At 39.0% G+C, this 13,418-nt stretch overlaps 1 protein-coding gene across 3 annotated transcripts in view; it reads left to right on the top strand.

Annotated features, from left to right (window-relative positions):
• ARHGEF3 (Rho guanine nucleotide exchange factor 3) overlaps nucleotides 1-13,418 on the top strand; it is a 612,175-nt gene that overhangs the window by 585,749 nt on the left and 13,008 nt on the right. For all 3 annotated transcript variants that reach the window (XM_063940848.1, XM_063940849.1, XM_063940850.1), the window contains 5 exons: nucleotides 4,882-4,989; nucleotides 7,275-7,445; nucleotides 8,932-8,994; nucleotides 9,777-9,873; nucleotides 9,972-10,048. In XM_063940848.1, coding sequence (XP_063796918.1) covers nucleotides 4,882-4,989; nucleotides 7,275-7,445; nucleotides 8,932-8,994; nucleotides 9,777-9,873; nucleotides 9,972-10,048 — 516 coding nt within the window. The remainder of the gene's footprint in view (nucleotides 1-4,881; nucleotides 4,990-7,274; nucleotides 7,446-8,931; nucleotides 8,995-9,776; nucleotides 9,874-9,971; nucleotides 10,049-13,418) is intronic.

The following is a 13,418-nucleotide window of genomic DNA, read 5'->3' as shown; positions in this document are numbered from 1 at the left end:
CGGCAGGGCCACTAGTGGGCCCAAGCCTGAGAAGGCTTGGCAGAGTCTCCTTACAGACCGTGTAACCTTTCCAAATCAATCTGCGGGACTGCCCAACCAAAATTTCTGGCGTGGTCCAGCACACAATACTGAAGATTTTGATCATAAATAAGGTGCACTTTAGAAGATAAATTACACAGGGACGATTTGACTTTATTTACGCATAAGTAACATAAATTAGCTAGTTAGTAAACAGCAAGTTTATGAAATATTTGCTTTTTATAGCGGTATGTAAAGATCCTTTCATATCTAGTCCAAATTTTTCACTTTGTAATCCAAATAGCCACAATTTGCAATTAGGGACAATCCATTTAACAGCCTGCACTACAAAATTTGTTTGAGATGTCTAGATGAGCTGGGCCTGTAAAATAGTAAAAGCTAATGGACATTTACCCATCTGTTGCATTTGTACAACACCTCTAGTTACATCTGGGGCAGATGTTCTCACTGTGATCCTTGTCTTCATTCACAGAGCTATGTCTCAGCTGGAAACACGTCTGTAGATTCACGTTCTATTCCCAAATGTTTCTTTCACAATGTCCAGGTGACTGTTTTTTTCTGTAGCAACACAAACTGGAGATAAGAAATTAAATGGGGCCTTTTGCACCCATGTCTCTCCAAACGTGGTGAAATTACAAATCCCAGCATGCCTTGCTATAATAGTGAGACTTGTAGTCCTGCTGCTGCTACAGGGGAACTTGCCCTGAGCCAGGCCTAAGGTATAAGATCGTGCACAAAATCTAAAGGAGGGTAAACACATTTTTAAAATAGTTAAAATTATATCACAGTTCTTGGGCTATATTTACTTAATGGCGTTTTTTTTTTTTTTTTTTTTTAAATCGCCGACAATCCCTTGTAGCTGTGACCAATGGATTTAATAGGACAATAGCAATAAATACAAAAAAAAAAAAGGATTCTTGGTGGCTTTGAAAAGCTGCTGTTTCGTAAATACACCTCTTTGTCTTGTTACACACTATTCATGTAACATAGAAGTCACATACAGTACCAACAATATCGCAACACTAGTTACCAGTCTGTCAAAATGCCCAACAGAACAGTAATGTCAGTGCCGTCGGCTGCGGACGCCCAAACAGAGCAACACTCCGTCTGGCACCATCTAGTGGTCACCGGCTTTCAAACCACTTGAATTCCCCCCGTCGAGGTGAGGAGCATTGTTAGTCATTTATTATATAAGATTTATCATTAATATCTCAGAATCCATAAATATGTTAGTGTCCTCGATAATATCATTATAACACACTAATAAGAAACTAATGGCTTCCCCCCCCCCCCCCCCCCCCCCCTAACTCTATTTCATCAGCTGCCTATTCAGGTATCTGGGGAGATAAACCCTCCCCAGATGTGATTACCTGTGCTTCAGGTTGTATTCCTCAGTGGAGTAATGTTGTTTGTGTAGACACAATGAGCTTTACACATATGGCAGATTGTCTTGTTTAAAGACTGTTCCAGCATTCCTTGGTGGTACAGGTTCAGGTGTCTGTAATACATTAGCAGCTGCTTTGTCACTAATCTTGTATATTTGCTGAGCTAATTTGCTTCCTTGTAACTCTGGCAAGTCTTCAGCCTGATATCCTGTTTGTAAACAGTCTACTCTATAGCATACCAGCATCCAAGACAATACAAGCTTATGGTGTGACAGCTGTAGAGCAGGCTAGCTTGTAAGGAGTGGACAGAAGGCTCCTCTAAATGCAATTTATAAATGCAACAAACTTTCTATAAAGCCTTTAACTTTTGGGTTTAAAAACTGCACAAAGCGCCTGATCAGAGCGGCACGCAGTCCCAAGTCAGTGCCAGTGTTCATGTAGCTGAGCGATTAGATGCAACTGTGCATGCATGAAAAATTCTGCAATCTCCTACGGTGCATGCATTACACAGAGTGTACGCTCACTATGCTGTTGTGATCAAAAGGGTAATTCAGATCTGATCGCAGCAGCAACTTTGTTAGCTAATGGGCAAAACCATGTGCACTGCAGGTGTGGCAGATTTGGGTGGGTTATATTGTTTCTGTGCAGGGTAAATACTGTCTGCTTAAATTTAACACTGCAATTCAGATTTCAGTTTGAACACACCCCACCCACATATGACTCTCTCTGCACATGTTATATCTGCCCCCCCCCCCCCTTGCAGTGCACATGGTTTTGCCCATTAGCTAACAAATTTGCTGCTGCGCTGAGATTTGAATTAGTCCCCAGGTCAGACGTAGAAGTATGACGGAAAAGTGATGGGCGTTCCTTGGTGGTAATTGAGTGATGGCTACTTGTGCACGAAGAAATTGTTCGTTCAGTTGGTATGCTATGGGGCATACTTGCTTACTCTCCCGGAATGGCTTCTGAAAATCAGTTGGTGCTCCCGGCCGCCTAGAACAGTGGGCACATCTGTATACAAGGGAAGGAGTTTGTATTCTATTTGCATAAACTCACAGACCGATGACACCAGTAGACACTGCTGTATGTGCTTTTGCGTACGTCTCAGAATCAGGCCCAAAGTCTGCAACAAAAGTGCCATGATAATACATTGTGCCAAGAGCTTCTGAAATCTGTTTCCTGTTGAGAAAATCCATCCTAGCAACTTTTTCCTTTGGTACTTAAATATTATTTTATTATCTGTCCGGGGTTTGTAGAAAAAAAATCTGTACATTAGTAGCAGTAATATAATTATGGAAAAAATATGCAATATTTTGTCTTGCATGACTGTCTGATGAAGTGAAGAGTGGCTTTGCAGCTCTCCTTTAAATCACATAATATGGGGAAAGGTGCAATTAAATATTTAAGTTGAGCAGTTATTGTGCCAATAATAGCTGTGTGATAGAAACAAAAGAAAAATATTCCAAACTGTCTAGCAGCTATTCAGCTTATCAGTTTATTTGTTTTTGTTTGTGTTTTTTTTTTTTTTTAATTCATTAACCTATCCCAAGTTCTTAGGGCTTTTGATATACACAGGTGTCTGAATCAATGTTCTCTATAATACAAGCTAAGTAGACAGATAATCAATTTTTAATTAGCCTGTGTTTGTTAGGGATGTGTGTTTTGAAACTACAAATATAAACCACAATATAGCTTTGTTTGAACTACTTAAACTGTATGTAACCTATTGCTCAGGTTCAGACTGAATGTACTGTATTTTAGAATAAAGATAAAGTTGGAGATCAGTCACATGTGGTATATAGGATCATATCTCCCTTGTTTTAAATTATAAATTTGTCTAAATAAACAGATGTGAACCATGGTCATATAAAGACAATTACTGGCATCAGCATAAGTACAAATAATATAATATTTTGTGGAATGTATAAAACTACTAGTGTCACTTGTGTTCTTTCCAGTTGTATTATTGGATATTTTATGAATATGAATGCAAATTGAGGAATATAATTTCTAGATCTTCAGATGCATGACTGTATCCAGTTCCCGTTTCATTCAATGGATGGTTATATCCTAAAGTACAAACGAACTTCTGTGGAAACAGTAGAATAACCTGGAAAGATAGTCTACTGAAGTCTTTTTCTTAGTTATGACTGTCAGATTCTGTTGTGGAGTCATTTCAGCCTAGACCTGGATTACAGATATGCATTTTATGTCCTGAGCGTAGTCTGCATGGCAACATGTTGGGTACTGTAAGGATCAAGTATTATATGAACATGATGTCATTTATATGAATGTACTTTTATCGCAACCACATCTCCGCCTCCCCTTCATCTCTGGACCTCATCCAGAATGTAGGGGAAAGAAGACGTAAGCTAGGATTTATGCAGTGTTGTCTCCTCTATCATCTCCTCGGGTCCCCATGGACCATGTATGAGCCAGAACAATGACTGACAACAGGCAGATTATTTTTGTGGCATACATTGTAATTTGCAGCTACAACATGCTAATTGGTGAGAGACGGAGAGGGGTCTGATGTGTCTGGCACATCGTGTGCGGATCAGTGACGGTGCTTTGGCTGGGACAGCCCAGGGGAAATCTTTGGGAGAGGAAATAGAGGCACAAACTTGATGTTGCTTTGAAGATAAAATGCAGTCTGCGTCCGATGGACACAATAAGTTACTGAGACGTGGAAGCACATTCTTCTGTGAGGTCTTGGTATAGTCTGGAGACGAGATACATGGAGCTTCCTGTCCGCTAAATATAAAGAATTCCAACAATCGTCTGTTTGTGTTTTGCAAATAGCAGTAGCATGTTTTCCTAGTGTGATACCATTGTCCCATAATCCTAGACCACTGTAGTTCTTGAGCATGGGGAGATTGCTCAGGTCCAGACTAGAGCCTGGGATAATGTATCTGACTTTAAGACACTGAAGCAGGTTTTGTTGTTTGTCTGGTCTCTCATTATAAGCCAAGCGACTTTGTTGTGCAATTTTTCAGTTTTATCACATGTAGTTCATCTGTATACATTTCCCACATTAAGTACATAGTAAGTAACAGGGCCACAAGTGATGTCACTGAAATACTGCACATTTGTCACCTCTATGCTAGATTCAGTTTTATGACATAAAATGTCCCCTTGTCACTGTTTAAACTGATAGAGTTGGGATGGGTCAGCAATAGGGATTACGATACCTACTTAATAAAAATAATTGGCGCAGACTTTGCTCTCACTTGTGTCCTCTGTTTTGCCTCTCTACTATCCCTAATACATGTATAGTTGTACAATAGACTTTTCAGTATTCAGGTAAAAGTTGTGCAAGAAGGTTGGAATATACAGGTAAATCTGCTCCAAGATGAGTTTTAATGATAATCCCTCTGTCAGTCTACCTGTGTATTTTGCTTATCATTTGTTCTTCATATGTGATGTGTAATGTATGGTTTCCTCTGCTTCCTTATAGGAGCCTAGTACCAAACGGGTTAAACCACTTTCAAGGGTCACATCACTAGCGAATCTTATCCCCCCAGTCCGGGCAACACCCCTGAAACGGTTCAGCCAGTCACTCCAGGTAAGGGAGGTCTGTTGTTACTTATGGATTGTTGTCTACTATAGTTGGTGGAACTTCGTACTACTATATACACATTTCCAGCTGTACAAATGTGTTGAGCTAACCACCTGATCACTAACTAAGTGACATAGGAGGAGATGTTCTAAGTGTTTGAGAGTGATAAAGTTTAGAAAGATGGAATACCAGCCAATCAGCTCCTAACTGTCATGTTATGGCTGTGTTTGAAATATGACAGTTAGGAGCAGGTTGGTAGTTTATCTCTCTCCACTTTATCACTCTCCACTGCTTAGTACATCTGCCCCAATGACTGGAAGTGTAGGGCATGAATCAAGCACTTTGGATCCATTCCTTCTTCTCTAAGGCCTGCTAGTGTGTGTCAGAAAGCACAAACGCTCACACAGTTCAATAGCGCCCACCTTTGATGCGCTTACACACATAATCTTCCGGTTTTACTGCCAATACAGCACGTTAAAGACGATATCAGCTGCTAAGACTAATTTCTCAGTCTTAGCAGCTGATATCATCTTCTTCACTGGTCGCCTTCTCCACTCTTTCCACTGCTTGTAACAGCAACCCCCATATTACAGAACATGTTTTGTGTCCTTTTGTTGCTTTGCATTATTAATGAATATTAGGCATATGTACATTGGTACAAGTAACCTGCTTGCAGAACCCCAGTACAAACTATAGATACCAATGGTTCAGTAACATTAGTCTGATAATGTTATAAAACGTTCCTTTGTTAAGGAATATCTTAGGCTTGAGTTATGCTTGTACCGCTCTCTACAGTATAATGTGTTCCAATAAGTAATATTTTAGTATATCTCCCTCTTTCTGATGGGATGTTGATCGCATGGACACTCAGAAGATAAGATCATAAGCTGTATGTTGAGAACAGTAAATATTTTAATACTTCCAATTTACTGTTTAAAACTGCAGCAAAGTCTAGATATGAGACGCGTTTACTGTGCTTCTAAAAGTATAATTTCTTTTCCTGAGCGGAAAGTCCATGATTAATGTCAGGAGTGAGATCTTGTGATCTGTCATACTGCATAGAGGTTCCCTGAATCTCGTACACGCAGTTGTTTCCGTGGGGGGGGGAGCAGCGTGAGTAATTCCAGTGTTACACCCACCATACTTTCAGTTCTACTTTAGGCCAGGAGTTGGTGTGCTAGATCCCCCCTGTGCCCCTTATGGATGTAAGCGACGTACAATGGTGGCATTTACAGACAAGGCGTAAGTAAGTGAAGTCACATCCATAAAGCAGCGTATAGCATGACTGGAACGGAAAATAGTGTACAGTCAGCGGGCTGGAAAGAGCCTCCTTGAGTAACGTGGGGGGACAGATGTGCATTATACTTTGCAGAAGCCGTCGGGGCTGAAAAGGTCAAGGAAAATATGCCTTAAGTCTGAAAGAAAGGCTTTATTAGTTGCAGTTGTGAGCACCAATGTGGGAAGCAAATTATGTTTTGGCTAAACCTTTCTCAGAGGCCAAAACTTCTCTTATGTGGCTTAAGCAGCTGTTGCTGCCTGTAAATGCTCACGCTGTTATATAGCAGTACTGTGGCTCTCCAGGGTTGTGAAACTACAAGTCCCAGCGTGCATGCAGTGCATGCTGAGGTTTGTTATTTCATAGGTTGTCCAGGCCGTGTTCTATAAGGATAGCCGACAAATAAATAAATATACTTACATATATTTCTGCAAGGATTGACGTAGCAATCTGTGAAGTCGGTGGAATGATACTGGATCATGGTTAGGAAAGTGGCCGGAGAAAGAGTGTCCACAGTACAAGGAGCTGTTGAACAACTGTCCAAAAAGTTTTAGGATTAAATTAAATAAAAAAGGTGTGTGTGTGTGTATATATATGTGTGTGTGTGTGTGTGTGTGTGTGTGTGTGTCTCTCTCTCTCTCTCTCTCTCTCTCTCTCTCTCTCTCTCTCTTATTTATATATATATATATATATATATATATCTCAGTTCTTGCATATAAGACGATGGGAAAAAACAAAGGACTGTGAGCTGCATATTGTACGCGCTTCATAAAAGTGTTCTTTCTCTCCATAAAGTACTAGTTTTCCTTATCAGTGAATTTTATTAGTTGAACTATTGCATATTGTGCTGATACAGACTTGTCTGGTGTGAACCTGTCACATCTTATTAGGCAACATTCACCTTTTTTTTACTGCAGAATACTATGTTGTACATGCAACTCAATATATGATATACAGTTATTACCTAGGTTCTATGTCATCAATATTCACTGTCTCACTTATCATTTACTTTCAGCGATCTATCAGTTTCCGAGGTGACAGTCGGCCAGATTTATTTACCCCAAGACCTTGGTCTAGAAATGCCCCTCCTCCCATCACAAAACGCAGGGACAGCAAGCTGTGGAGCGAGACCTTCGATGTTTGTGTTAATCAAGTGCTCACATCCAAGGAGATCAAGCGGCAGGAGGTCTGTGTTGTTGCATACTGTAGATTTGCTGAGTGCTGCAGGCAGATAAGCCTCACTGCACACAGTACAATATCATTTTCAGTCCATTTTACGTCTTCCACTTTTATAATGTAAGCAAATAAAAATAAGTTTATGCAGAGTATTGTGCTATTAAGGTCAGATTAGCATGTATTTATAACTTCAGCACAATCTGTTATCCATCTACAGTATCTATGAATTGCAGTTTAAACAATTAATTAACTTTGCAATTTATTGTTACACGTTGAACATTGGCGGCAAATTTTGAGAATCAAATTTTTTCTTTCCATCATTTCAATGACAATTTTGTTTTATTCTGTAGTAATGATTAGAACAATGATGCAATGAGTTATAGTTATTAAATGTGTTATTTCATAATTGTGCTATGGATCCCTATTCTTCAGAGCTGACTGCAACCGTTTGGAGTGCGTACTGTGCAACTAAGGTCTATATTACAGGGTTTGTGGTCAAAGAGAATTACGTAACATCCAGCAGTGGATTAGTGATGATTATGGACATGATGAAATCCCAGCATGTTGCGTGTTTAAAGCACCATGACCTTTGTGGTGGGATCACATGTAGTCCAAGGGAAGAGTACACACATTATTGAGTGATTATATCCCAGCAGGGCACCCCCTGCAGAGCGTAGTAACAAGGTTGTGAGAGAACGAAAGTGGCAGCATACCCCGCTTCTAATGCCAACTCTGCTTCCCCCACACGTGTTAAATACTTTATAAGTTCAATGTGTTTGGCATTTGCCAGGTGCAGGTGGGGTATTCTCAGTCTTCTGGACGCTTTGATCTTTGCACACGGGACAAAGGTGTGCTGGGTTGTTCATAATTTGTGATATATAGTATGATATTTGTAAGGAGAACGGAGCCCAGTTATTAGGATCAGGCAGCAAATCCTCTGTAACGTTTGGATTTTTAAACTATGATTAAACATAAAATAGAGAATCGCTGGTTTTGATACGGAGACATTCTAAGAAATTCCCACACATAATCTAACATATATAGCATCAAGAACTACAAAGCTTGAAAGCGTGTAAAAATATATAATAAACACCCAGTTTGTAAAATGTACAATATATATATATATATATATATATATATATTATATAATGCAACCACACATATACATATTTGCATATAATTATTTATCACATCACAGCCTTTTTGTTGACACCATGAGAATTCCATCTACAGAGTAATATGTTGATCCGTACAGTGCACCACCCAGTCACAAGTTCGTAATGCAGACCCAAATTCAGTCATGTTGCTTTTGGTTTAGAGTGCTGGTTGGTGATTGCAGCTACAAAGCCTGCTCTACCTGTAGATTTACAATGAACTGTTCTTGTTTTGCCAGCCTTTTGCCAAATAGACACACAGCAACATCAGTCACCAATTATTTTGTACTTTTTTTAGTGATAATTTTTTCTTCTTATTTTATGTTTTCGTTTTCTTAACAGGCTATTTTTGAGTTATCTCAAGGAGAGCAAGACCTTATAGAAGACTTGAAGTTGGCAAAAAAGGTGAGCGGATAATGACCAACAAATGACATAAGTGTAAATCATGCTAAATAAATATGTTCTCCGTAGGGTTACATGTAAGTAATAAATCACAGCATGTATGATAAACTGAGGCCATATCAGTATCTTGTGCATCTCACTGTAATGCAGCTGGGAAAAAACGTTGAAAGATTCGCTTAAAGTAGATCCTACACGGTAGATGCAGACATTTAATGGGCCGATACTCCTTGAGATCACAGCCTTCATTGGGAACAAATGACATCATTGGCGCATTAATAGGCTGAAAATAGATTCAGCCCAAAGAGTGACTTTCTCATCTGTGTGCTTAGACTAGGCTCCACTTTAAGGGCACCTATTACAAATATTTCGGTGTCAGAGGAATTTATCTTTGTTTATGATGAACAAACTGCCCTGCTAGAGAAAGATTAGACCTTAATGTACATATGTCTGAATGGTGGCATATCAGATTAGACCTTAATGTTGTTACTGTATGTCTGAATGGTGGCATATCAGATTAGACCTTAATGTACTTACTGTATGTATGAATGGTGGCATATCAGATTAGACCTTAATGTAGTTACTGTATGTCTGAATGGTGGCATATCAAACCTGAGTAAATTGTGTTGGATTTGATCAGGGATAAGCCCACACATGGCACAGTGATTGGTCATTTGGTTAACTTTACCGAATGAAACAAATTAATTTTAGTTGTAATTGACATAAAAAAATGCAATCCCAATAATACAAAGCATCACATTTTAACCTGCCTTATATTCTTCTCTTAGGCATATCATGATCCAATGCTAAAACTCTCCATAATGACAGAACAAGAATTAAATCAAATTTTCGGAACCTTGGACTCTCTCATACCACTACATGAAGGTAGGAACTCTGCCCAGTGTCCCTTTTGGACTTTACAAATACACCACACCCAAGAGAGTAATTTTTTGGAATAAATAATATTTTTCTGTCGTGTGCAGATCTCCTGCGACGCCTCCGTGGTGTCAGGAAACCAGATGGATCCACGGAACACGTCGGCCACATCTTAGTGGGCTGGGTAAGACCCGATTAATTTTTCCAGACTGAAGGTTGCGTTTGTGTTTTGTTATATCAGCAGTTGTTGACGGTTAATGGTTTCTAATTAGATTGTGGTGACATAACATATTATATACAGGTTTATCTTGACTTTTCTATTCAATATTCAATTTGGGAACAAGTGATATTACTGAGGCCTACCAAAAAAAAGGCAGCCATTTTGTGCAATTGTGTTTGTGTATGTGTGCGTGTGTGTGTGGGGTGGGGAGGGGGGGGTACTAATTAACTGGGCCTGGACTTGTTGTAGGGTCCCAGGTCAGTTGCATTGTCTCCTTTACAGTTCTGTTTTTTATATTTATGGTTTTACGAGGGGGAGGCCTTGCCTCCTTGGATTTGCCCGCCCGCCAGCTTCTGGCGGCACTGGCCATAAAGATAGTGGTTGTTGGTGCATAGAGTGCCTGTATTTCCATTAATGTCTGCCTCCTCAGTGACTAGGAATTTTATGCACTTCAAGTTCATGTTTCCTGGGCATTTATAGATAAAGTGAAAATGAACCTTACTAGTGAACAACTTTCCTATTTTAAAACACATATCTCTTCAGTAAAAGGAAACCTAAAATGAATCAATGCTTAGTAAGGAAGTCTTTGAATTTCAGTAATATGTGCACTGCTTGCCATCTGCAAAATCTCCATCTTATCCGTGATTTCCATTCCAATCTTTTCAACAATTACACAGAAATGCCCAAATTACAAGAAAACGATACTTACCAGTAACGAGAATATGGTCGTTTTGGAATTTCCGCAAGTAGATTAGGAAGTGAGATTTGATTTTTTTTGTTAATTACATGGAGAAATGCAGAACTAACAATTATATTGAGTGTTTCACTACTGCAATTACTTAAAAAAGATTCAAGGATAGAGTTGGGGAAACACTGAAATATTCTACGGTGTTATTACATGTTTGTTGGAGCCCTATAAAAAAAAGTGCAGCAACTTACTGTACTTACACAGTACATTTTATCTGTCTTTCCGCTATTCCCTTATGCAAATTTTTATTAATTTTCGTGAAACCCTTCTGAAAGTCTTTAAAACATGTTTGTAAATGGCAGTGCCTGTTTGACCAACAATACCCTAGCACTAGTTACCAGCCCATGGAAATGACGGAACAACATAACAGTAATGTCAGCACCAGCACCAGCCATCTAGTGGCTGCTGGCACGCATAACATACAGTTATGGAGCAACATTAGCCTTCTGTTGTATATGATTATATATGTAAAACAAATGATCCTTTAAATCTCTATGGTATATACTGAGCCTTAGTGTTAGGGACCCATCAGATGAGATCACCTGGGCACGATTGGTGGTCCCATATTTTTGGTCAAAAATTATGCTAAGCACCTCAGTTTTCCTCTATGTTAGATTGACGAGTTTATTATAATTATTCTGATTAGCAGCGCTTAGTAGAATAGAGTGTGCATCTGCATTTTCTCTCTGTGTCATACTACAAGTCTCAGTATGGTTGTACCTCTTATTATATTTAGAATTAGGGCATGTAGTCCAAGGCTCCTCCCAATATATAAAATAAAAAAAATCTGTAAATCATTACGTAGATTCTAATATATGTTAATCCTAAAATTAACATAAAGAAATATATATCAAAGATATTTATCGGTATCTAAATAAATTCTAGACGACAATCATTAACAGCCATTGCTTAATCTTTGCTATTATATTAAATTAATACTACAAATCACAACAATTATGTAATTAATGGAGGGAACAAACTATGCAGAATTCTGAAAGAGCTATTCATTCATTCATTCAGCTATTCATCTGTATACATGAATATATAGGCTGTAAATATATGTGCAATCCAGCTTGCTATACGTGTTACTTTGGTATCCTGTAAAGCAGGGATGGGGAACCTTCGGCCATCCAGCTGTTGTTGAACTACACATCCCAACATGCCCTGCAACAGTTTTAGCATGGCCAAATTGCAAAATTGTTGCAAGGCATGCTGGTATGTGTAGTTCAGCATTTGCTGGAGGGCCAAAGGTTCCCCATCCCTGCTGTAAAACAAAGGACATTGGGGGTAATTCCAAGTTGATCGCAGCAGGAATTTAGTTAGCAATTGGGCAAAACCATGTGCACTGCAGGGAAGGCAGATTTAACATGTGCAGAGAGAGTTAGATTTGGGTGGGTTATTTTATTTCTGTGCAGGGTAAATACTGGCTGCTTTATTTTTACACTGCAAATTAGATTGCAGATTGAACACACCACACCCAAATCTATCTCTATCTGCACATGTTAAATCTGCCTCCCCTGCAGTGCACATGGTTTTGCCCAATTGCTAACTAAATTCCTGCTGCGATCAACTTGGAATTACCCCCAAGTAATATACAACTTTTGCAGTTGGGGCTGTTTTCTTTTTATTGCTTTCATTTTACAATTTTAAGTGCCAGAAGGTTGGTGTTGCTCTTTTCTGTACATAGTACTCTATGTAATAAATAGTGCACTGCCATCTAAATTTTATTTAAGGAGTGTTTTGAAAGTGGTGAAAGATTACACTTTTGCACATTGCGCATTTTTAGTATTTTCATCTCCCTGCACAGCCTAGCAGCACGTATAGACTGTAGCGGTGTCTCCCAAAGAATAGAAGGTAGATGTGCGCTGGGCGAAGCCTCTTGGCGCACTAGAGCATAACCAAAGCAATTTTGCTAGGTGTTTCCAGTGCCCTATATGTTATGTTAAATGAGTAGTGATTAGTATTAAGGTACAATTAGCTGCATTGCACTGTGGTAAGTAGAAGTGGCTGTCATCTGTGACTTTATTTGGCATGTACCGGGCAGTGTAACTTGCTGAGCAAGGTGGAAACGCATTGCATTCCCAGGACATGCTTAAGCTTATCAGGAAATTAACATACCCTGTCCAGCTTTCTGGGTGATTGAGCTCCATTATCACAACAGGATTCGGGATGAAGCGTGAAATAGGCAATAATAGGCTGGGATTTACACAGATCTGGATCTATACATTACCTGGCTTAATCCTTTGTTATTCTATAACGAGTAGGAGCTATTTGCAAGTCTTTTCAGTTCTAATCATTAGTTAAATTGGAAACTTGAATCACCAGTGCTACCAGTATTTTCTGACTTGTGTTTATACATACATACATACATACATACATACATACATACATACATACATACATACATACATCTTTTTATTTATTTTTTGGGTGGGGGGAGGTTCTCATGTTCTAACAAATATATAGCATGGGTACCTTGCAACAATATATACTGTACCCCAATAATGTAAATAATGAATAGCTACTGTATCATTGTATTGTATGAATAAAGTTTGTATGTTTGAGTAATATTTTGTAAAGTTGCCA

This window comes from Pseudophryne corroboree, chromosome 9 (assembly GCF_028390025.1).
Source record: "Pseudophryne corroboree isolate aPseCor3 chromosome 9, aPseCor3.hap2, whole genome shotgun sequence".
Classification (NCBI taxonomy): domain Eukaryota; kingdom Metazoa; phylum Chordata; class Amphibia; order Anura; family Myobatrachidae; genus Pseudophryne; species Pseudophryne corroboree.
This window is presented reverse-complemented; position numbering and strand designations above follow the sequence as displayed.